Source organism: Sitophilus oryzae, unplaced genomic scaffold, assembly GCF_002938485.1.
Source record: "Sitophilus oryzae breed Bouriz unplaced genomic scaffold, Soryzae_2.0 scaffold_1393_pilon_pilon, whole genome shotgun sequence".
Classification (NCBI taxonomy): Eukaryota; Metazoa; Arthropoda; class Insecta; order Coleoptera; family Curculionidae; genus Sitophilus; species Sitophilus oryzae.
Window position 1 is genome coordinate 1524456 of NW_022146052.1, and position 25489 is coordinate 1549944.

Sequence of the window (25489 nt, forward strand, 5' to 3'; positions counted from 1 at the left end):
AACACTAAGCGAGTAATTTATTCATTGTCGATACAAAAATAGTTAAATGCTTTTTTAGACTATTGTATATAAAATGTTATTACATAGGTGCTCTAAAGTGAATTTTTCCAAAATATATTTTTATAACAAACCTTTCATGTTTTTAAATATAGATTATAAAATATTTGATCATATATGATCAAAATAATTTTTTTCGATATATTGAGTTTTGGCCAAATTTTTATAAGGGAGGGAACTACTGTGGAGCATTCTGAAAATTAAAAGACAGGGTTTTCTACAAGCATGACTTGAGCAATAACGAAACTTGCAGTATATCGAGCAATAATAATTCCCACCTTGTTATATGGAAGCGAAACCTGTGCCATACCGCCGACACATGAACGCATTAAACAAGTTGCAACAGAGACATCTTAGACAACTCTTAAGAATCAAATGGTTCCATCATGTCTCAAACGTATCGATCCTTGAAAAAGCTAACAGAGCTATCTCTACTTTACGGTGAGCTTGTAGACGGTAAGAGGAGGTCGGGTGGACAACTCAAAAGGTATAAGGATATTTTTCACGAAAACTTAAAGGGGATTAACAAGCAGAATGAGTAGGAAGAAGCAGCTCACGATAGAACGGAATGGAGAAGAGTTAACAGCGACAGGACTCAGTTAACAGCGACAACCAAAAAGTGAGGTAACAGAGCAATGAGATTTTTGAATGTCTGGAGTGCGGTACACAGATAACATCACATATAGGGCTTTTCAGTCACAGAAAAGCTCATGAAAGGAAACGCCTTGCATGACCATCTTCTGATGCGTGTCAAATACTCGTCAGCGAGTAATGGCAGTATGTATGTATGTATATGTATGTATCGATACTTTCGGAACTGAAATTTAATGGTTTAGCAGTGGTTAATATAATAACCGCATTTAATAAATGAAGCATATTACACAATTTTTTTTAATTTTAACATCAATGTAATAATATTATAAACAAAATGTATCAAGCATTATGAAAAGAAGCGAAACAGTCCAAGCAAAGAGCAACGTCATATTCCTGACAAATGAGAGTGGGCCTCACAGTTTATGCTCGAGGGCTGCAGAGTGCACATCTTCTAATTTTGCCTCTAACTAGAATGTGACTCCCAATATTTAAAAGTCTCGTAGAGTCGCTAAAAAAAATAAAACTTTATCTCTTCTTTTACAATAGACCCTGTATATACAACAAATAATTTTTAGAATATGCACTAACCATGCACCATTTATGTATATAAAACATCAACAACGACTATATCATACTTTCTTGCATCGATCTCCTGTCTCAGTGCTGTATTTTTAGAGTAATTATGGGTCATGATTAAGTATTTTAGAGTATTGGTTTGTCTCTTATTAGTTTGTCTCTTATTTTAAGTCCGTTTTGAATAAAACTTCTCGTTAAATTTTATCAAGGGTCATTTTTAATTTTGTTTGGCAGCTTAAAAGAAGTTTATGAGTTCTCATAAACTCATAAACTCATCATTAAATTAGACAAAGCAGTTTTAATTCAAAGCAGATTTTATTAACTCATTATAATTTTACTTTTAAGAAGATAATCTCCAAACAATTTTTAAAAATTTCGCTGTTTTTTTATTAATTTTCGTACTCCTGGAATAAAATTTTACGTGCCATATTAAGCACGAATGCTTGTTTTTATTATAATTTTGTAAGCCTGGTGATTATTTCGAGCTTATTTTTAGAACAGAAACTTTATAATGATGTTAAAAATAAATAACTTAATAATCATAACTTTGAAAGATTTTTTTTGATATTATAAATCCTTTTCAGCTACAAAGTTTTGTTGATTTTTCTTCACAACAATATAAATTTTACTTAAATCCTATTAACGGGATATAAAGTAAATTCTTAAACCTAAAATGCTTCTTTATATGAAAGACCAGTTAATTAAAATATAATTCCTATAATTTAGATCGAGATAATGATTATATTTAGTGTAATTTGAATACACATATAGAATATTTAATCTGTCGTTATTTTACCTAGATTATATTGCTTACTTATGTGTATATGTAGATACATCCTTCGAGGTGGCTATTGGCCTGATCTACTGGTTATCCGGTTCTGATTCTTAGGTTACATTCGCCAGTATCCTTTTCAAAAGGTTGCAGTTTTCAGTGGCCTATTATTGTCTATTACCGAGAACCGCACATTTGCTAGGCTGTCGCAACGACATAAAATGCGTTCTGTCGTTTCTTCTTCAGATTGGTAGAACCTGCACATGGCTTCGTTTATGAATCCCATTAGCTTTAGATGCTTATTCAGCTTAAAATGCACGGTTTGTAGACCCACTACAGCATTGACTGTCTTTCTGTCTTTGATTATCTGGTCTGCTGTAAATTTTAGCGAATGTTCCACAATGAATTTTTTCGTTTGTCACTACTCTGGTGAATGCTTTCTCCATTCTAGAGATATGTTGGCTACCCATCGTTTTGTGGCCATTCTCGTGACTGCCGTTGCAAGGCCGCAGAAGGGTTCTAGGCTATGAATAGCATTGATGAGTCTTGTTTGGCCATTTCATCTGTCTTTTCGTTATCCTTGTCACCCTTGTACTCAGGCTACTGTAGCATTGCTACGCGCACCCAAAGTATTTAGAGCACACACACAATCCCGCACTAGTCTAGAATTGACCTCCGTGGAGGCGTGGAACCGAGTACCTTTAGCGTTGGTTGACTGTGAAGATGACCACCGAACAATGTGTTTTTGTGACTATTATTTCCACTCGTATTCCAGTTTAGGAGCTTCTGCCTTCCGACGTTCTTAAGACGTACACCAGGTTGCCTCAGCTTGAATGAGTACACCTGTTATAAGGATAGGTGGATATATCAACGCTATAAGTTATACCTCCGGCAGGATACCTCCATCATCACGACATGCCAATTTTATACTTTTTCTTCTCTTCCATTCTTTCTTTTTCCGTATTTTGAAACTTTCAGTATATGTGGCCTTTCCAAAGACCTTAGTTTGCGTAAGCGTTTTACATTTGACCGTGTTTCCAAAATAATCAAAAGTATTATGGGGTGTACAATTCGGTAATAGTTTTGTACAGAATATTGAACAATTTGTATCAATTTTATCTATATTTTTTCATTTCATTTGAAATGTTTGATCATTGGTTAGCAAAATATGTTAATATATTAGTGTCAGTCGATAACTAAAGAATAATTATCATTGTTTTCTCTATCTTATAAAAGAAAGTACACTTTTATATGACTGAATAAGTACAAATTACATATAGATAAGGACTACCCTATGAACTGTCATAAAAGACATAAAATTGTTTTTTTCTTGTTTAAAGTAAAAAGGTTTTTATTTTGATTCTATGCTTTTATATTGCAAATGTGTTCAGTTAGAAATTAATTTTTTTTGTTTCTGTATTTATATTATTTCAGTATATAGGTATGACTTTTTAAAATTCATATTCATATTTGGTGCATGGACGGGAGTTTCTAACGTGCAACTATACGTCAATAACTATATACCGGGTGTTGCTTCGTCGGACGGGACATAGGAAATCCCATGTAAATTTTAATGGGGTCAATTATTGGCTTCCCTAATTATTTTAGAGAATAATTCTATTTTGGTTTATTGAAGAGCACTAAAACCCACATTCAAAAGAATAACTTCAGATATTTTTCATTAGCCCATTTAGGAGTTATCGCCGATTTCTTTTTAAATATTTCTCCTTTCTTATGACCCTGTATTTACTTATGAGCACCAGTCAAGGTAAAAGATAACTGTCAAATGAAGTTGTCATTTCAGAAATTTACCTAGTTACTGCTTTATTATTATTGAAAACGCATTCCTACATCGGAAATCTTAAAGATGTATTTATAAATACAAATTAATATGAATTAGAGTAAAATAAAGTAATCAATTACAAGATTAATTATAGTATTATTACAATATTCAATAACTTATTAATTTAGGTACTATTAAATTGTTAGAACTTTAGGATTTAGGATGATGTTCAAATATTCCTCCATCGACTACTAGATAATAACCCAGGCGATCATAAAATTCTCTTCTTACATTCGCTAGTTGGTAAACTGAAATTCTATTGCAGAAATAGCATATTTTAACTCGTCTAGATTTGGGTATTTTTTATCCTTGTATATCCTGTTTTCTTAAATGGCCCCAGAGAAAGAAATCATTTGGCAAAATATCAGGAGACATTGCTGGCCAATTTACTGTATGATTTAAGCCAATAACGTTTCCGTTAAAACTATTGTCTAAATATTCCCGAACAGCCAGGGTAGTATGTGCCGGGCAGCCATCCATTTGGTACCAAACTTCCTGATTTTCCCTAGCGGCATCATGTAAAGCAGGTAAAATATAATTTTCGAGTAGTTCCAAATAATATTCTGCATGTAAATTTCGCGTAAGAAATACTGGTCCGATAATATTGTGTCCGAATATCCCTGCCCAAACATTTACTTTCTGTGGATATATTGCGTCCTTGTTTCGACAAACCTGTGTTGGTTTTCTTTGTTCCAATATCGATAATTTTGAACATTGGGTTCATTATTTAAGGTAATCGTACATTCGTCAGTGAAACATATGTTTTTTAAAAATTCCCTATCCGTGTTTGCTCTTTCCATCATATCAAAACAAGACACATGCCGCCGTATTTCGTCCCCATCTCGTAGCTCTTGGTGCTTTTCATATTCGAAGGAATAGTATTTATGTCGTTTCAAAATTCGAAACGCTGTAGTGTGATCTATTCCTATTTTATCCTCAAGTTTCCTTGTGCTGATCTTTCCATCGTTCTCTTCCACGCACAATAAAACTTTCAAGTCGGTATCATTTATTGCATCTTCTCTTTGTTCCTGCCTTGCTTCACATCTGCAGTTATTTATTAGGGTATCGTTGGTCTCAAATCTCTGGATAATCCTTGCGATTGTAGATTTTCCAGGTATCGGTCTATGCGGATACAGAGCAGCAAACATGTCCGACACCTTTTGACAACTATTTCTTTGATAATACCATTTAATCATCAATACTTTTTCTTCGGTAGTGTAATTCATGGCTAATATTTTCGATGTAGGTATGAGTTTTTAATAATAATAATAAAGCACTAAATAGATAAATTTCTGAAATGACAACTTGATTTGACAGTTATCTTTTACCTCATTTTACCTTGACTGGTGCTCATAAGTAAATACAGGGCCATAAGAAAGGAGAAATTTTAAAAAGAAATCGGCGATAACTCGTAAATGGGCTAATCAAAAATTACTGAAGTTATTCTTTTGAATGTGGGTTTTAGTACTCAATAAACCTAAATAGAATTATTCTCTAAAAAAATTAGGAAAGTCAACAATTGACCCCATTAAAATTTACATGGGATTTCCTATGTCCCGCTCGACGATGCAACACCCGGTATACATACTGCCATTACTCGCTGACGAGTATTCGACACGCATCAAAAGATGGTCACGCAAGGCGTTTTCTTTCATGAGCTTTTCTGTGACTGAAATGCCCGATACGTGATGTTATTTGCCTACCGCACTCCGGACATTCAGAAATCTCATTGCTTTGTTGCCTCTTTACTTTTTGGTGGTCGCTGTTAACTGAGTTTACAATTCTTCTCCATTGAGTTCTATTGTGAATTGCTTCTTTCTAATGATTCTGCAAAACTATGTCGTTTTGCTTTGCAACATCATTTTTGTTTGCGACAGTTTTTCTAGTTACTTACTTATCGACGCGACGTAAGGATATAATAAACAGGCGTCAAAGGCCGCTAGGGAATGACAACCGATGATATTTTTGGCGAAGTCAAGACGCCATTTACTTGGGCCGTACTTTTCTTTATTTTTTAATAGCATTTACTGCCAGTTGGCCTAAGAGGGATGTAATTTATTTTTATAATGAGTAAAAATGTATTTTATATGGTGTAGCTTAAAATTCCAGACAAAATCTATTCTCAAAAAATATTTATTTTAGAAATATATTTGTGTTTCTGAAAGCGTTATATGCTTTTTAATTTTTCTGTCATTTTTTGTCAAGTTTTGATAAGTCGGTAGTTTTATGACAAAAGATCCTATATCGAAATTTTGGCGTTTTCCTTGTTACATATAGTTATTTTTTGTAAACACTTCTGCGTTAATTCAAACAAAAACTGTTGATGTTCTGTTGAAGTTCTGTTTACGGTTTTTGTAGACGTATCTGGTTTAAAAAAAACTAAAGTGTTTTCGAATAGTTGCATTTAAATATTTTAAATAGTTTTTTTTTGTTAGTTAGCCAGATTTGTGTGTGTTCAGTAAACCTAACTGCTGACAAGTAGTTTCCGTTGGATTAACGCAGCAGTGTTTACAAAAAATTAATTTTTTTATTTTGTAGATTTTCTTGCAGTGGCGAAATACCCATCTAGGATTTTGTGGAGAGATCTATCCGCCACATAGGCATAGACATTTTTCGTTACATATAATATGGCAATAATTTCTATGATCCATGAATATCATATGGTTCCATTTGGTTTAAAAAGCAGCTTCGGGTTAGAATTTGGGTTAAAAAGGTTTCAATGAAACAATATGATTTTTATGGAATTCGAAATTTTGACCAAGACACGTTTTTCGTGTTACAATAACATCGCAATAAGATTTTGACATAGGACCTTTTGCCATAAAACCACCGAAGTTTGTACCTAGGTTATAGGAGCATGTTATTATCGTTACTTCATCAAAGCAAAAATTACGTCTTCTTGTTAATGATTTTATTCAAATTAAAAAAAATAGTTTAAAATGAGCAAATAGACAGTATTGCTAAATTATAAAGTTCCCAATTAATTTTAAATTCTTTAAAAAGAAGAACCAAGAAGAGTTAAAAGAGAACTGATTACTAGGTGTTCATCCTTTTCATCGTTTCTATCCTGACTAAAATAAAATGTCCTTTTAAATAGAATAAAGGAGCTATTAGAGCAATTTATGTAATTCAAAAATTTAATAGGTTTTTCTGAAAGACCCGTTTCGAAAATGCTCGAGACTCTCTACTTGCTAATCGATATTTATTGCAAAGTCTTTTACTAGCTCCATTAAACTAGAGCTAAGAGTTGCGGTCCTTTTAAAGTGATTATTTGGTTCAGTTTCTGCACCAACGGATATCTGTGTCCTAGTTTTAAAGTTTAAATTATTAATGCACCTTAAAGGCAATAAATAGGTATATAAAAATGTATTACTCTTTGAATTTCGTGGTGAATAAGAAGTAAAATGATAACAAATTAAGAAATATATTTGGTTTAGTTTTACCAATTATAATTTATGTGTGTCAACTTTACCTATTATTAAAATTATTAAATACGTAATCATTATGTTTTGTCTGCATCCCAATATATGGGTTTAAGAATTTTTTATAAAAAATACATGTTTTCCGTTATTTGTTTCTCTTCGATATATAATGTTTTTATAAAAGACAAAATCGATTTTGCCCAGGACAAAAACCTTTTTGACTGAAACACTTTTGCTCATTATGTGTGTGCGTCCAGTGTAAAGCTTCATTCAATTATGCAATTTGTATGTTGCAATTATTTTTTAAGCTTCATTCGGAACGTTGAAATTAAGGGAATAAATTTGTGGTTTTAATTAGCGAAGAAGTTTGTTCCTTTATTGTGAATGTAAGTATTCAGAACGTCAAAATTAGCGGTAGTCATTTTCAATTAGAAAAAGTTAACAAACATTTAACTCTAATTGTGATTCAAAATTTGCGAGGAATGTAATTTTAGCCATTCAATATCATCCGTCTAGAGAAATTGTGGTTAGAAAGCACAAGTTGATTTGGTTTGGTTGTAGCGAAATATTAGGCATTCGCTTTGGATACAACTGACTACTGCAAGCTGTTGCTAGGATATGCTATTAATTTTACTTTTTAGTTTACGATCATTCACAATGTCTAAAAACACAATTAAGTGTAATTGAAACCACTAATTTATTCCGCTAATTGCGAGGTTGTGAATTAAGCTTTATACTAAAAAATTTACGATCATTGCCTAACTACGATCATACCTATAAAACACAATCAAAATTAATAGAATATCCTGTTTCTAGTATATGCTTGCAGTATTCAGTCATGGTACAAAGAAAACAAGGTATGATCGACAGCGGCTCCAATTTCGTTCAGTTCGCGCATACCACCTGTGACGTCACTAGGAAAATAAGGAATAAATAAAAAATAAAGAAAGTTGACAGGAGATCTGCATTTTGCATTTTTTGTATTTTCTAGGCTTATGGTTAAGAATTGTTTTCGTTTAATTTAATAATTACTAAAACCAGCCAGTTCCAAAAATACCTATATTTAAAAATAAAAGATAAAAATCCAAAATATTAATTATCTATTAACATGGATTTGGATGATAATAGGTAAAAATACTAAATTTAAAATTTTGTATTAGGTTTTTAGTTTGCGATGTTTATGGTAAATAATTTTCATGTTCATCGTCTCTGAATTGACATGAAGACAGAGATGAGGATATCTATGGAAAAGTAACCACAAGAGGAATTGTAGCATCATTTAAAGAATGTTGGGAAGTTTGTTTCCCATCGAAAAGTAGAAATTAAAGAATAAATCGGTTGAACGAAACTACGAAACCCAAAATTTAGAGGATGTATTTGCATACTCAGAATATGCCCATCAAGGAGTATAGCTCAAATTTCCTTTAATGGTAGGCAATTATTCAATACGAATAACTGTTTATGTGACTGAAATATTAAATAGTTTACAATATGGTATATCACTGTAAAAATATATTACTTTTAGGGACAATTAGGGCCCGATACATTTCAAAAAGTAGAATATTATTTTTATTAAATGAGGTATTGTACCAACAATCAATTTATATTAATACCGGAGATTAAAAAATAACAGAATAAATAGTTCTTTTTTTTTAGACTACAAAAATAAACTATAGAATACAACACACAATACAACAGTATTTAAAAAATTAAATAAAAAAGTTTTGCCCCGGCCGAGATTCGAACTCCAGTCTGTCGCTTCCTAGCCTGACCCTTCACGCACTGCTCCACAGTAACTTGCTTAGCGATAGTTCAATGACGGTATATAAACAAAAAAACAGGTTCAGTATAATTTCTTGATGATTTGAATTGGCGCGCGGGGCGTGCTAATCAATAGGGCCTGTTATCACCTGTGACGTAGCGACTAACCTGCGCAATCGTACCTTGTTTTCTTTGTACCATGGTATTCAGTTGTATCCATAGAGAAAGACAAATAAGTAGCTCCTAAAACAACAAACTAACCACAATTATTTCTCTTGACGGATGATAACACTGCAACGCACAAAAAAAATGTTGTCTATGCTTTTTAGACTATGATAGTATTTTTCGACGCTGAGCACCAATCCGCTATCAGAATTACGCTATCACATATCATTTTTTTCTAACCTTTTCAACAATTTTTTTTAACCAAAAACTTGGTGAAAATCTGTAAAATTCAGGAAAATGTAATAGGAAAAAATAAAAATAAAAAAATTCTCATGTATAACACCATACCTTATAAACTCAAACCACCTATCAGAATTGAGCTAGCAGAATTGAGCTGTCTCATTCTTTTTCTAATCTCAAAATCTCTCCCATAAGTCATGATTTTCGAAAATCGCACGAATCTTAACCAAAATCGGTATAGAGATTTTTTTGGGTCGGTGATCAAGAATCTGATGTCGGATTGGCAGAATTCAAAATGGCGGATCCAATATGGCCGATGCGAATTTCAAAAAATGCACGGATCCGAACAAAATCAGTAAATGGAAGTTTTTTGGGTCGCTGATCGCGAATCTGAAGTCAAATGGTTTATTGATCGCGAATCTGACAACGGATTGGCAGAATTCAAGATGGCGGATCTCATATAGCCAACCTCAAGAACGGTATGGGTCCGATTCGAATCGGACCCGCATTTAACTATCTCACTGAGAAACTCATATGAACATTGCCGTAGGTCAAATTAGAACTTCTTCTTCTTCTTTCTCTGCTTATCCATTAATGGATGTTTGCGTTTGATTTGGTCGCAAATTAGAACTAAACCTACAAAAACCATGTAAAATATTGATTATATTATTCAAAATCTTATTAAAAGATTTTTTTTTACACAAAGTAAAATTGATTTACAAAAAAGTATCAATCTGAAAAAAATTAAATTATCTCTTGCTATCCAAATATTCATTATTGACATTAAATTAAAATTTATTTCAAAAACCTAAAAAAGTTTCATAAAAAGTAAAATATATAGAATTGAAGAACAAGCCAACTGAAAAGAAAAAATATATATTCTAGCGGAATTTCTGAACTTGTTAAATTAAATTTACTTTATTTATTTTGCCCTTTTTTATACCATTATCTTTCTCCACTCCTTTACCAAATTATTTTATTATTCTCTTGTCTGGCATGCAAATTATTCGTCACGTTCAACTAATTTATGACTAATTTCATACTGTTTGTGTCACAGATGTGGAAGCACGACTCAAAGATTAAAACTCCGATGCTCTCGTGTGGGGCTGTTAATGATTTGTCAATATGTCTGTAGCTGGTTTAATACACAAAGTCGTTGGCATGTTATGTTCATTTACATCCAAAATTGTCATTTGATTAGGGTGTAGAACGGTTTTCAGAGCACAAAAAACTGCTAAAGAAATAAAATTTTGACATATTTTGCACATAAGCTATCTAATGAAAAGAGAAAATATATAAATATTTAGTATTTTATTTAGTTAAGTGTTGATTCAAAATTATTTAAAATAACATAATATGTTAATTTATGATTATCATTTTACTTAAAGTATAAATACAGGGTCCGGCAAGAGTGCATCTGTAGCTTCTAGAATACCAAACTTGGGAATTTTGTTTAAGTGCAGACCTAAAGTATGTACTAGGATGGATTTCGGGAAGATATTTAAATTTCTACAGGGTGGTTAAAAAAGTGTGACGAGTGGATCGGAATGATTTTTTTAAAGGGAACATGCATTTTTGGCTTCTTTTCAGATCACTTTACATAATTCAGTCATATCTTAGAATTATGTATATTTCAATAGTTTCAGAGATATTAATAAATAAATAAAAAATATATTTTCTTTAACCTTCCTTAAAAATATTATTACAGATACATGAATTGTCCTGAAATCAAAACTATATTAGGTATTTACTTTAGATGGTCTATACTTACTTTGCTAGAAATTTCATAATCTTAAATCATACGGGGTGTTCAAAATTCTATGCCAAACTTTCTAAAATATAAAATTATTTTTAGTTTATTCAATTGAACACCCTGTATATTATTTTTTCAATAAATGAAGAGTTAAAATAAACACTTTTTGCATTTAAAATTTTTCAAAATTTTTAATGGTTTTGCAGATACATGCAGTATTATTTCCTATGGCTCTTTCCACGGTAAAATACTAGAGAAACATCATTGGGTGGCTTTGATAAAAATTTACTGTTGCAAATGTCATAATATGAAATATAACATTGAATTGATAACCGCGAATATCTGCAAAACCGTTAAAAATTTTGAAATACTTTAAATACAAAAAAAAATCATTTTTTAATTCTCCATCTATTGAAAAAATAATATACAGGGTGCTCTATTTAAAAAAAACAAAGAAAAATTATTTTATATTTTAGAAAGTTTGGCGTAGAATTTTGAACATCTTGTATGATTTACGATTACCATATTTATAGCAAAGTAAGTACAGACCATCTAAAGCAAATACCTAACACAGTTTTGATTTCAGGATAGTTCTTATACTTTTAATAATTTTTGTTAAGAAACGCTGAAAGATATAATTTTTTAATTTTTTTTTATCTCTAAAACTATCGAAACATAGTTACACATATCTTAGCATTACGAAAAGTGATCCGATAAGAATCTAAAAATGCAATAAAATACAGGGTGTCCCATTTAAAAAAAGTCATCCCGATTTATGACACTTTTTTGAGCCTATAGAAATTAAAATATTTTCCTCAAATTCATTCTAGTACATACTCTAGGTTTGCACTTAAACAAAATGCCCAAGTTTTTTATTCTAGGAGCTACAGATGCTCGCCGTACTATTGCCGGACCCTGTATATTATAGATAAATACTAATTAATCTTATTTAATTAGTAACCTTTAAATATAATAATTACATACCAAAAACTTTAAAATTTATATGACATTATTTGTTTATACATCAGAATATTTGCATATTATACCTATAAAGTAAGTTTCTAATCTTTCATCTTGTAGTTATTACACTGTTTACACTTTGTAGTAAAGTTTGGTTTACTACCCTATAAAACTTTAGGAACTATTGTCGCCCTTTGGCTTTACTGCCTGTATTTTATTTAGCAATAGATCCTTAACATCAAAATGTTAGAACAATCTTAAGTGCTAATTGTTTCAAACTTTAATTACTCATTAACGTACAATATACGATAAGAATTAAATATGGATTTTATATAAACAAAATTTGTTAATTTAAGTTTTAATAATTAATAATTTATAAATTCCATTAAATATATTATATATACTAGATTAAAACCAAAACTGATATTTGTTTAACTAAATGTTAATTTTTTATATTGCTATTATACGAATATATACATTTTTAATATATGCTTATTTTTTTATTTAACAGCCAATACGAGTGAAGGTAAGTTTAACTGTGATTTGTGTTGACTGTAGTTGTAAAATTTAGTTTAATACAATGAACACTTCTTTAAAATCCGATTTTTTAGCAAGTATTATGACTAACTGTATTCTTTATTAGTTTAAGAAAAGTTAAATATCTAAGTTTTTCCTCAATGATATAACAAATATCTTATAATAATTATTGTAGTACTGGAAAAAGAAGTATTTCAACTAACTGTGTTTACAATTTTTCCTGCTGTTACTTTGATGTTATATTGCAAAATTGTTTAAACAGTACTATTCTGTTAGAACATCAATAATTTTTTTTAAGATGTGTTATTCTAAATAATTATAAGAATATATTTTATATAAAATCAAATAAGTTATTATTAAAATAACATTTTACAGTAAATATTGTTTACAGTGAATTTCCACTAACAAAAGGTGTCAATAAAATATTAATTATAATTATTCAATACTCTGGTTTAATATTAATTGAATATTTGATGTTTATTGATTACAATAAAATATCGCTTTAAGGTAAAATATTGTTTTTATAATTTTATTTTAGTTTGGTTTTACTAAGTTATTTTTTGTATGTTTTCTATTTGTATGTTTTGCATGTTTAGAGCTTATAAACGAACACTACTTAACGTTCAGCTGGCAAAAAGTAAAGTTCTGAAAAGGACAACATACCTATATATAGGGCAACCCTACTCAACAGTTTAAATGTTTTTGTTGTTGTCTGAACTAAAACTTGATGGCGAGTTCCCTTTTGAAGTTGGGAACAGAGTAAATAAGAAGCTAGATATACCTTCACGTTTGTGTTTTGCTTGTATATAACTTATTGTTTATTTCCCCTTATAACAAATAGTTAGTGTTTATAACACAAATATTACCATTCCCATCTTTATCCAAATATTCTCCAAGAAGTTACTAAAACGTCCATTTTGATGAACATTTTGTACACCTTTTTGAAACTTTAAATTAGAATTCAATTTAATGAAATATTGAATTCGTTAAATGCAAAAATGTTAATATAGATTGGAAGAATTTTTTAGGTGAGGAAATTGAATGTCTAAAAATATGACTAACTTTTATATACTTACAGCTTCGTGGCGAATTAATTATTCCTAAATTATTAATAATTTATATCTAATAATTTACAGAGTTGGGCGACTTTGACAATTTAATTGTCGACGCGTGAGCTATCGTGTCGATGTCGACTTACTAAGTCACGTCGGCAACGTCGACAATGTAGGCAATTAATAATTTGGTATAAGAGTTATGTCTACAGTTAATGTAAAACATTATATAATTGAAGCTTAAAACCATAGAATAAGCATTTATTAGAAAGCATAAGATATAATTTATCTTTAATCTATGTGCTGAATAGCTTTTCTTATTGTGGTCGACAATATGGTTTTCGACAGGGCATACAGCTATAACAAAATCACACACAGGGCTCGATGCTATAACAAAAGTAATCGACATAGCTAAAACAGCAGCAATACCTGTACCTCAGAACAGAAAGTTACGCAGGGTAATCACACTTGATGTAGCAAATTGGTTGTAGCCTAAGCACCCTTCTCACTGAAGTAATGCGCCAGCGGTCCCGGCGAGAAGAGCGTGGAAGGAAGAGGGACGGTTTTCTTAGTCGGTAGGAAATCCGACTACCCGCTGACGCCAACAAATAACTGGGTGTCTTATGTAAGATTTTTCCCCTGGTAAAAAAAATGTTGCTGAGTGACTTCTTGTCTTGCTTGAATACTGAATCAGAAATGAAAATATCAGAATCAAGTTTCCTGTCAATATTCTCACTAAGAAGAGTAAATAAAGTATAAGTGCACCCACATTTTTGAATGTTCGAATGACAGTCTGTATCGAAGAAGTGTGTCTATCCCCAGTTTACGAATAATCGCTCGAGTCAAGTAATAGAGCTTGTTTACTTCTTTTTAAATGTTGAAAATATGCCTGAAAAATATTTTTGTTTATTTTAGAAAGAAAAAAATAACATTAGCTAGAACTACTGATAATTTCAACGCTTTGAGTTCAATCAATGTTTTGAGGTTCATTCAATTTGAGATAATATGAACAATTATGAGTTCAAATTAACTCATAATTATATAGTGAATTGAACAAAGAAAAGAAAATAACAACCACCATTTGTGACGTTCACAAGATAGCCTAAGTCATACTAAATAACCAAAAATATTCGGAGAAAAGAGTAATAATTAACTGATCAAAGGGAAGGAAAATGTATCAATCTATCGTATGGCTCAACATGACAACAAAACACATAAGACCGGAGTCAAATAAAAAGCAAGAAGATAAGTTTGTGTGTAGATAATAATAATAGTCACTAATAAAAAGATATACATATAACAAATATTACAAAGAAACATCTAAATTACGGATGTATTCGACTTCACTGTCTGGTAGCTTCCAGGAAATCATCAACGAAGCCAGAATAGAATCTCAAGGGGCATTGCACTCGCATTCTGGGGAAGCTGTCTTTACCCATGTGCATGTCAAAGCCTTGTGTTTGGCAACTTCGATTCTCATTCTCTACTCCATGATTCGTCAATTGAAAACTGTCCCGATGTAAACTGAATGCTGTTGTTAATGTCGGATGTCTTGAACGAAGCCTCTTCCTATCCAGGTCATGGACATCCAAGTGTATCGGCATTTGAGGCATGTTTGTAATTTTGGAGTATTTTCTAATCAGTGCATTCTCTCTGCGTACATGTGGTGGAGGAATATGACTTAGGAGGAATAAATCATGCTCTTCTAATGACGAACCCTAACCTGCTCTTGTGATACTCTTAACACTGTCAATATATACTTCAGAGTCGATGTATTGTTGACACGCGGAAGTCAACAATAAAAGTTGACGCGTCGACGCCCAACTCTGTTTATTTATAATCAATACATCAAAATAATAGGGCAGTGACAGGTCTTGTTTGTATTCTTTTTGTGATTTTCATACCAGTTACATTTTTCGGTAAATCAGATATTATAGTTTGATTTACATAAAAAAAAAGATTTACCATAGGTTTAGTGTAATTAAAAATATTTTAATTATTCAACTAAAACAATTCCTTTATATTTCTCTCTCTAAATATTTATTATTTCATTCAATTTTAAAATAGTTTATGAGGCTCTTTTAATAGCAAAACATCCTAATGCGAGTATCTATTTACTAATTCCGAGTAATTATTTTGAAAAGCACTAATGCGAGATTACTAATTAACAATGACAACATTGGGATAATTTCATTGACAGCGTCCGACAGTGCGAGAGGCGTTATCCTATGACCGATTGCTCTATTTTCGTCTCTGTTTGGAGTTTCTAATTTGTCAGCTCTTTGTAATTTCATTAAATTTTAGACATCATGTTTTAAAACTAATTATTTTTCAAGTTAATTAAATCTAGTTAGAACTTTTATTTGCGCTGCTTTTGCATTCTCTATAGTTTTTGTATTTATCTTGTGTTAACTAATATTTACTACAATTAAATTATTTTTAAATGAATTACTCTGATATTTTGTTAAATATAGCCAGTCTTACTTATTTGCTTGATTTCCTCATTCTTGTTACTATCAACAATTATTTTATTAATAACATAGACAGACAATCATTACGGGTTTTCATGTTGAATAGACTATCATAAGAATAAAAAAATGATCGTTCCCAAAATTAAAATCGATAAATATCTGCTGATCTCTCTAACCACTTTATCTCATTTATTTTATTATTGACCTAAAAACTTCATATACCGAGTGCGACTGAAAAGTAGCTCACCCCTATAATTTTTTTATTTTTGCAGATTAAAAACGAGATTTGGTATGTTAATATGTGATATAAATTAGGATTGATTGACGTATTCAATTTTTTTTCACCCACTTCCTGTTTCACAGGAAATGACTACAATTTTTGATTTTTAAATGGCACCCTCGGTATTGTTTTACTTTGTTCGATAGAAAATGAGACTCTCAATAGAATGACATATCATATGTCAACTTTTGACATTTTTGCTTAAAAAATGTATTTTAAATGTCAATCTAGAGTGTCATGGCTGTGTTAATAACACTAATTCTTAATCGAGGAGCCTTAGAAAAATAGATTAGATCTCTAATGTCTTGTCCTGGCCGGCTAAGAGATGCTCAAATCGTATTTTTAATCATATCTCAATTTTTTCAATTGGAACGAAATACCAGACACTTGGTATTTCCAGTCAAACTGTCGTTATGAACCGCATGTTGCAATTTCAAATAAACCATATTCGAAAGTGTCAAAAGTTGACCTATGATGTGCCATTTTATACCGAGGGTGCTATTTAAAAATCAAAAATTATTGTAGTCATTTCCGGTGAAACAGAAAGTGACCGAAAACGTCAATCAATCCTTATTTATGTCATATACTAACATACCAAATCTCGTTCTGTAATCTGAAAAAATATAAAAATTATAAGGGTGAGCCACTTTTGAGAGGCACCCGGTATATAAAAACAAAATTGATATACAATATCAGATAAAGTCTGCAGCATGTGGTTTTTTATTTATTGATTTAAGTGAAGTTTGACAGCGATAGTTTTTGCTTTGTTTTTGATTAAATTGACATAAGAAAGTCTTACCTTTTTAATTAAGGTAAGTGTTAAATTGGACATTTAAAGTAATAATTGCCTAAAAATGGGGTTTCTGGCCGAATTTCGAAAAACTTTATTTGAAAATTTTTGTCTTAATTTTACATAAAAAATATACCAATTCTCAGCCATCTAGACGCAGAAAATGTTGGCAATAGCAGCCGATACTCGTGATAGAAGCAAAAATAACTAATAGGCGCGTTTGTGATATAAATATTAATCTAGTAATAATACTTGTATATTTACTTAAATGTCTAGCATAAATTAATAGTTTTTTTTTATGAAAAGTTAATTTTTCTTGTAAAAAATGACTTCCATGGTGCAAACCATAAATAATTTTTCTTATATATCAAGGCGACATATTTTCAATAAATATAGTTTCTCTCTAATTACTCAACGTTAATTTTATATTTTCTTTAAAAATCAGGCTATAGTAGTAAGTTATTTCAACCATTTCTTGTTATACTTTCTATTTTTTTTTTGTTTAATATTTTAATTTGATCAGAGACCATGCAGGGGCAATGTAACCAAACAGTTCTATAAGTAGGCCATGAGAAATACATTTTGACATTTAGTATTGTCTAAATAGGTCTCCAGCATGTGGAAATATGTATTTCATGATGCTATCTCGACAAATAGGGAAGTTATTAATACTTTGCATCACTTTTTATCTAAATTTTACAACCAAATTTATGTTTCTTTAAAAACTGTTAGCAAATTCAATAAATTTAACTGAATATATAACCACTTGTTAAATATTTGACCAACAAACGGACTACAATCAATTGTTTGGACTTCTACCACGAGAATAGGCTAACACTATTGGTTAAAAATTACGAAATTTTATTTTTTATCTAGTTGGCTGAAAATTGGTACACTTATGTATGTGTGAATATATCCAAAGTAAAATTTCACCTAAACCAATAAATAAAAAAGTTCCATATGATGGGAACTTTATCTATGACACTTTATAAACGGAAAAAATTAAAAAATGAAAAGCATTCAAATGCAAGTCTGTATACTAGGTAAAAAGTCTACTTTTACCTTTTTCTAAATAACTTAATTATACCTGAATGTCAGTTTTTTTGTCAGCTTCTCTTAGTATCCGCGTGTGGCTAACTGCGAGAGAAATTATTCATAAATACATTATCTAATAAGATTAAAATAATATAGTTATTTCTTCAAAAATATCCTATGGGTATTTCGCCACTTGCAGTGTAAGAAAATCTACAAAAAACTGTTATATTTTGAAAACACTGCTGCGTTAAAATGCAGTTTAAATATAGTTATTATTTACTTATTTTTTCTATAATCAAAGGAAGCTGTTATGGGTGGATCTATGATACGACCTGGAATACCTGGAGCCAAAGGCGAGACTGGAAAACCAGGAAATCCAGGTCCTAAAGGCGACAGAGGATCTGTGGGCCCAAAGGGTAATCCTGGACAAAAAGGAGAAGGTGGTGACAGAGGACTACCAGGCGAAAGAGGTCCTCAAGGTCCAAAAGGTAATAAAAAGACATAAAAGATTCCTAAAAAGTAAATATTTGAAAAAAATTAAATTAGTAATAAATCAGCAGTTTGTAAAAAATTAATTATTTTTTAAAAAATAAATTATTTTTTACAAACTGCTTATCCTCTTCAGTTTTTTTTTCAATATTTATGTTCCTGGTTATAATTTGTGTGTACAGGATGACTATTTCTTTTTTAGGTGAAAATGGGACTCCTGGCATGGATGGTATTCCTGGTAATCCAGGATCTCCTGGAAAAGACGGTTCAAAAGGCGAACCTGGAGTTAGTGGTCCTCCCGGTTTACCAGGAATATCAATTTCCAGTGATGGATTAACAGATTTTGTGCCTGGACCACCAGGGATAAAAGGAGAACCAGGAGAACATGGACCGAAAGGTATTTAACTATTTAAATTATTTTTTTACTGTAATAATAAGTTTATTCTAGAAATTACTAATATAGAAGACAACATTTCATAGTTTTTTTTTAATTTCACTAATTCATAATATTTTTTATGTAATAAACTAGCTGACCCGGCAAACGTTGTTTTGTCCATATAAGTATTTTTATAGGACTACAGTAATTTTTTTTCACGGGATTTAAAATTATTGAATTACTAATATCGCTATTAAAAAATAGGGGTTGGTGGTAGAAGGGTGAACATTTAGGGTTGTATTTGTTAATAATAATAGCTCCAGTATATAGCGTTTAACGCCTTGGGAGTAGCAAGGTACAGCTTGCCATGCTAGAGCCGTTCGGTATACAAGTAAGGTAATGTGCCTAGCACTACGCTTCAACCGCCTATTATTACCTCAGGACTGTGAATCCCGAGTACTCATTTAAGGCTGAGTCGACCTACGTTGCAGTTTTATTAAGTTTATTTTAATAAAAATAGTCGGCTGATAAAATGCCGGGTGTAGGATTCGAACCCACAACCTTGAGATTGGTAGATGAAAGCTGTACCTCTACGCCACCGGGTACACGGTATTTTTTAATGCCACATTGTAAAAAATAAAAATAAAAATGTTGTCTAAAAAATAAAAAAAAATTGGGGTGATTCACCTAACCCTTATAACTTAGGGGTATAAAAAATAGATAACAACCTATTTTCAGACCTACTGAATATACGCATAAAATTTCTTCAAAATCTATCAAGCCGTTTCGGAGGAGTAAGTTAACTAAAACTGTGACACGAGAATTTTATATATTAGATATTGATTGTCAAAAACAGTTTCTATTCAGAACTATAAAGAAAAACTAAGTCAATTATATAAAAAAGTTATAGGATTATCATAGTAATGTTTAAAATTACTCAATATCTGATGAAGGTTACAGAAACTTACTTTTTCTTCTGTAATGATAAAGCGGAAGCTAAAGAGTTAAAAAGTTTGTCTATCATTTCTTAAATGAGATCCTTAAGAAAAAGTTTTGTAATAATCGGAAAACTTTTGTTACAAAGTTTATTGTACAACGTTCAATAAATGTTTTTCGAGTTAGTTGAAGTTCTGGGTTATATTTGTTTGTCTCATATTGTTGGTAAATAACAGAATAAACTTCATTGTTCTTTGTCGTTCAATAATTCAGTAATTATTAGTTCTAAATAAGCTTCTGAACAAACTCTCTTCTAAATAAACTTGGTAATTATTCTTAAATAAAATAATGTTAGTTATAATAAAAATAAAATTTAATAAAGTTGTTTTATTAAATTATTATACAATTTCATGTTTTTCATTCGCTTAGTTACACAATATATTAATAATTAGCAGAAAGATTGAATTGAAATTTTCTTTGATATGAGATCTTTTGATAATATATATAAAAGTGTAATTTTCTTGGCAGCAATAAATAATTTGTTTAGTTATCTTTTTAAGTTTTATAGAGTATATATTTTTGGTTATAGGTAACCGTATAAAAAGGGCTTTAAAAAAGCTCCAGCCAATTCAAAAACCTTACGATTTTTAGCTAACAAAGAGCTCTTTGATGTTTTAAATTTATGAAAAATTAAATTTTACTAAACTAAACATTTTAAAGAACTCATTCCCATATATTTTTAAACTAAACTAGTACTTTATTTTCAACCTCTAATAAATAAACCTCTTCATATTTATATTACGATTTTGTAAAACTTCTTCGTATTTCAAAGATTTTATTTCTATAAATAGCGGCTTTATAAACTTCAAATAAGAGATATCGTTGTAAAACTAGCGCGTTCCGCACAATACTTCCCATCGAAAATGATTACAGCGATTTTATTGAAAATGCCACAGACCTGACATTTCAAAAGGAAAATCCAAAGCTTTCTCTCGTGTCAACGTGTTTTATTTTGCCGAGCTGGGCTGAGAAAAAGCCGCCAGTCTTCTGATCCAAACGCGCCGTCAAAAACATTTTACACCGATATAGAACGTGAAAGAAAATGTAGCGAGTTGCCTTTGTCTGATTTACTCAAAACTGATTAAGATTGATACGAAGCAGGCGGGCGTTTTTGTTTTACTAGCCGTCGCCGCAGCTGACAACGCAAATGGAAACAGCTTAAATTGAATTGCAGTAGGTGTCCACCGATGGTATTAAACCTAATATGTGTGGGACCGCACATTGTCATGTCAATATTAGTTTGTGACATACATACAGCAGCCTTTGTTATGTTCAAACATATTGTCAACATAGCATTGGTTTAATTTATATAGATCGTAAAGATATAAACACAAAAGCAGCATTGTTATTAAATGCTGCTTTTTAAATAAGTGTACAACAGTTAGAATTTTTAATGTCGTAATTATTTCTTCCACTGTCCATATTTCCTTACTTGTAAACTTCTATTTCTAGTTTCAATTTTAGTTTGTTAGATTGTTTATTTTTTATATCAACGATTCTGCTTTGTTTCGTAGATACAGGGTGTTAAAATCTTAATAATTTTTTGATTTGTTGTAATTTTCTTCCAAGTACTTTCAGTGATTCGAATGAAATTTTGAGGGTAAAAGTTACTATAAATGCTACATATTTTAATGCTAAAAAAATGTCGATAAATTCATCAGGGACATGCATACAGGTTGTCACTGGAATATTTTTTAAAAAAAAGTATGTGCGCTACTGAATTTTTCTTTTTTTATTAAAATTGTGTAGGCCGTTTAATGCCAATTAAAAGTTATCTCTTGATATTTTGTTGAATTCGGCCTCCTTGATGAGATAAAGCAATTTTATTTTATCACAATTGATAAAATAAAAATAAAAATAATAAATTATATATTTTACCTAAATGATTATTAAATATTATTACTATAAGTTATTATTACCATTAGTCCAACTTAGAGCAATTTCAAATAAAAAAAATAATGGTATTTAAAATAATTACAAAAAACTCAATTTTAAAAAAATTTAACAACTTGTAGCTCTAAAACTATGCATTTCCATACTCGTGCTTATAGGAACTTTTTTTCATATTTTTTGATGAGGAATCAATGAGTATGTATTTAAAACTTTCGCAAGTTAATAATATTAAATGTTTTCAAAGGTTGCTATTAGGCTTGGACCAAGGCAAATTATTACCGGAAAAGCAAATTATTATTTATTAAAAACTATATTATTTAGAAAACTTCTGGAAAATTTTTTGATATTTTTATTTAATTCATTTCAATACTTTCCTTTTAATTTTTTTTTGAGGGGGTGGTAAAAAACCTTTTATAGGCGAGTGGTGTTCGTTCCCAACACCATCTCGAGAGAGACGATAATAGAGACGAACTCCAAACAGTGTGGGAGTCGAATTGTTACCCACTAAAGAAATCCACCTCCGAGGAGTCAGCTCCTCCTCCCCCCTTACCCGGAACCGCCGCATGGCATTACTTCGGGTTCGTACGTGATCTTGGGGTTTATATCTTATCTATGTTATTTTTTATCTATATTCTATTCTATTTATTTTTAGGATCCTTCCACATTTCTTGCTTTTTCATCTTTTCCTTTCTCTATTATTATTTCTTTCATAAATGCCCCTACCTTTCCCCATATTTCGCTAGTTTTGGTCATTTTCATAATCAAGGTGTCCGAAGTTAACATTCCTACATCCGACAGTAAGGCAGACCTTTCGTTTTCCCATCTCGGACAACAGAACAACGTGTGCTCGGCATCGTCGATTTCGTCGCAGTACATGCAGTTGCCATTTGGTATTTTCTTTATTCTGTGCAAGAAGTCCATGAAGACTCCATGCCCGGAAAGAAACTGCGTAATGTAATAGTCCACGTCTCCGTGTTTCCTACTTGTCCAGTCCTCCACGTTGTTTATTAACTTTCTAGTCCACCTTCCCTTGTCGGCTGTATCCCAATGTGTCCTCTTGCCATTTTTGATAGGTACCTCGTCGTTAATGGTTTTTCACCTCATCGTTAATCTCTGCTTTGACACATAACTCTCGCTTTTCCTCAGCTGCTAAATGCAGCGGGATCAGCCCAGCTATAACCAACACGGCATCTGTTGATATCGTACGATACGCTGAACAGATCCTGAGGGTCATTTTTCTCTGTGTGGAAAGCAATATATTTTTCGTCCGTTGGAATTTTAGTGCCTCGACCCATACAGAAGCGCCGTATAGAATTATATTTTGCATTGATACCGCAAGAACTTTTCTTTTTTTTTTTGAGAACGGTCCTTTTAAGTTCGGAAGTAGTCCACATATAGCTTTGACAGTTCTGTTGGCTTTTCCGCAAGCATCTTTTACATGTTGACTGTAAGTTAGCCCTCTATCTAGTGTTATTCCGAGGTATTTTGCTGTATTAGGTTGGTTTAACGTACTTCCCACCGACTTTAAATTGTATACCACCTATCTTTGTCTTTCGGTTTAGAAGAATAGCAGTTGTTTTCTCTGGCGCAACTTCCAACTGGTTTTGATTCATCCACAAGTATATATAGTGTAAAGCCTCTTCGGTTTTGCGTATCATTCCTTCGGAGGTTCCAGCTGTGGTTAATACAGCCAGATCATCTGCGTAGCAGATTATTTTTACTCCTTGAGGCACCCTTATTTCCATTACCTCATCGTAAAGGATTTTCGTTCCTTTTCATTGGATATATTCGATTTTGAAGAAGGCAGTAACGATTAATAACAATCTTAGTATTAAAACACAATTCACCTCTATACACAAGTGCTTCGTTTGTCCGTTAGAGAGCATCAAAATTTAAAAAATATTTTGGGTGTCTATGTTTTGTAAAGCGCTTTAATATTTGACTTTCACAAAAAAAAACAGAAAAAAAATACGGGAAGGGTTTTGTCAATTATTGCCTACTATTGAAAATTATTCATTATTATTACATTATTATTTTATCTTATTGCTTGTTTTTAACTATTTTGTTTCTATCACAAGATAATTAATATTGAGGAATGATTATTTATATTTATTTTTAATTTCTTATTTTACAGGTGATCCAGGCCGAGATGGCGAGCCGGGTTTACCTGGTCCAGCTGGATTTCCTGGACCTAAAGGAGATTCAGGAGTTGACGGTGCTCTGGGTCCGGTAGGACCACCAGGATCTAAAGGAGAAAAAGGTGAAAGAGGTCCACCAGGCTCTGTCATTATGTCAAACGGAAATGAACAAATTCTAACATTAAAGGTAAGAAACTACATATAACACTGTCTGTTTACAAAGTTTGTTGTTACAAAGTTTGTTGTTACAAAACCATATGAGGGATTAATTATTTGCTCAAAATACACTTGAAATACAGAGTGGTTCGAATTACACTACAATAGACCTTTTTTGCTTCAAAAACGGCCTCAAAAATATTTTTTTACTCAGTAGTTTTATAAAGGTATAGAGAAAAAGTTATTACTTTTCAAACCAGTTAACAACTATGTAGGTAGCGCACCCTACAGTTAGAAGTAATATTGACATAAATCATATTTCTTATGTCGAAAACACCCAGATATTTTATCCAAATATTGACATAAAACGAAACAAAAATGAAACTTCTACAGCCTGTATCTCCAAAACGAAGCATTTTTGGGATATAAATTTATACGAATATTTTTGTATCTATTTTCATCGGTAGAATATGCTGCCGAAGTTTCCTAAATACAATTCCAACCACCCTGTATACCATAGTAACCTGCATCAAAAATTTTGAAATAGTTTAAAGAGCATTCACGTGCTTTTAAATATAATGAATTTTGTATCTCTTGGTATATACAGGTTACTGAAACAGCAAGTTGAGCATCTGAAGGTCACATAAAAAGAATTGAAAAATGTTGTTTAAGTATATATGTCGTAGTTACATAGTGTATTCCGTCTTTTTGTAAAGATCCTAGTCACTTCATGAAGCGTCGCGCGTCGGTTACGTTAGCAGGCTAGTTATGTTATTAGGTTAGTTTTTTCATTAACTGACTAGGCTCTTCGTGAAAAGACGGAATACACTATGAGACTACAACATATTCATAAAGTATGTACTGGGGCCTATTTTACGAAAATATTTTAAATACTAAAGGTTGGCCAAACTAGCAAATTTTTTTTATATATTTATTTATTTTATCATTTCTATATATTATTTAATTTTTGGCTTCCTTTCTGTTCACCTTACATAGTCATAAGATATTATTTTATTTATTTTTTGATAATAAAATGATGATAATAAATTTGTTCGATGATGAAAATAAATTATGATAATTTCAGAGATATAACTAAATAAATTCTTTAGTCTTTAAAAAAGAAATGTTAAAAA

General features: G+C 31.2%; 1 protein-coding gene across 9 annotated transcripts in view; it reads left to right on the forward strand.

The window, feature by feature from the left end:
* LOC115875628 (collagen alpha-1(XVIII) chain-like) overlaps positions 1-25489 on the forward strand; it is a 955759-nt gene that overhangs the window by 722455 nt on the left and 207815 nt on the right. For 8 of the 9 annotated variants that reach the window (XM_030891132.1, XM_030891136.1, XM_030891133.1 and 5 more), the window contains 4 exons: positions 12655-12669; positions 18610-18796; positions 19000-19194; positions 24197-24387. In XM_030891132.1, the coding sequence (XP_030746992.1) occupies positions 12655-12669; positions 18610-18796; positions 19000-19194; positions 24197-24387 (588 nt within the window). The remainder of the gene's footprint in view (positions 1-12654; positions 12670-18609; positions 18797-18999; positions 19195-24196; positions 24388-25489) is intronic. The other variant, XM_030891134.1, reaches the window with a different exon arrangement.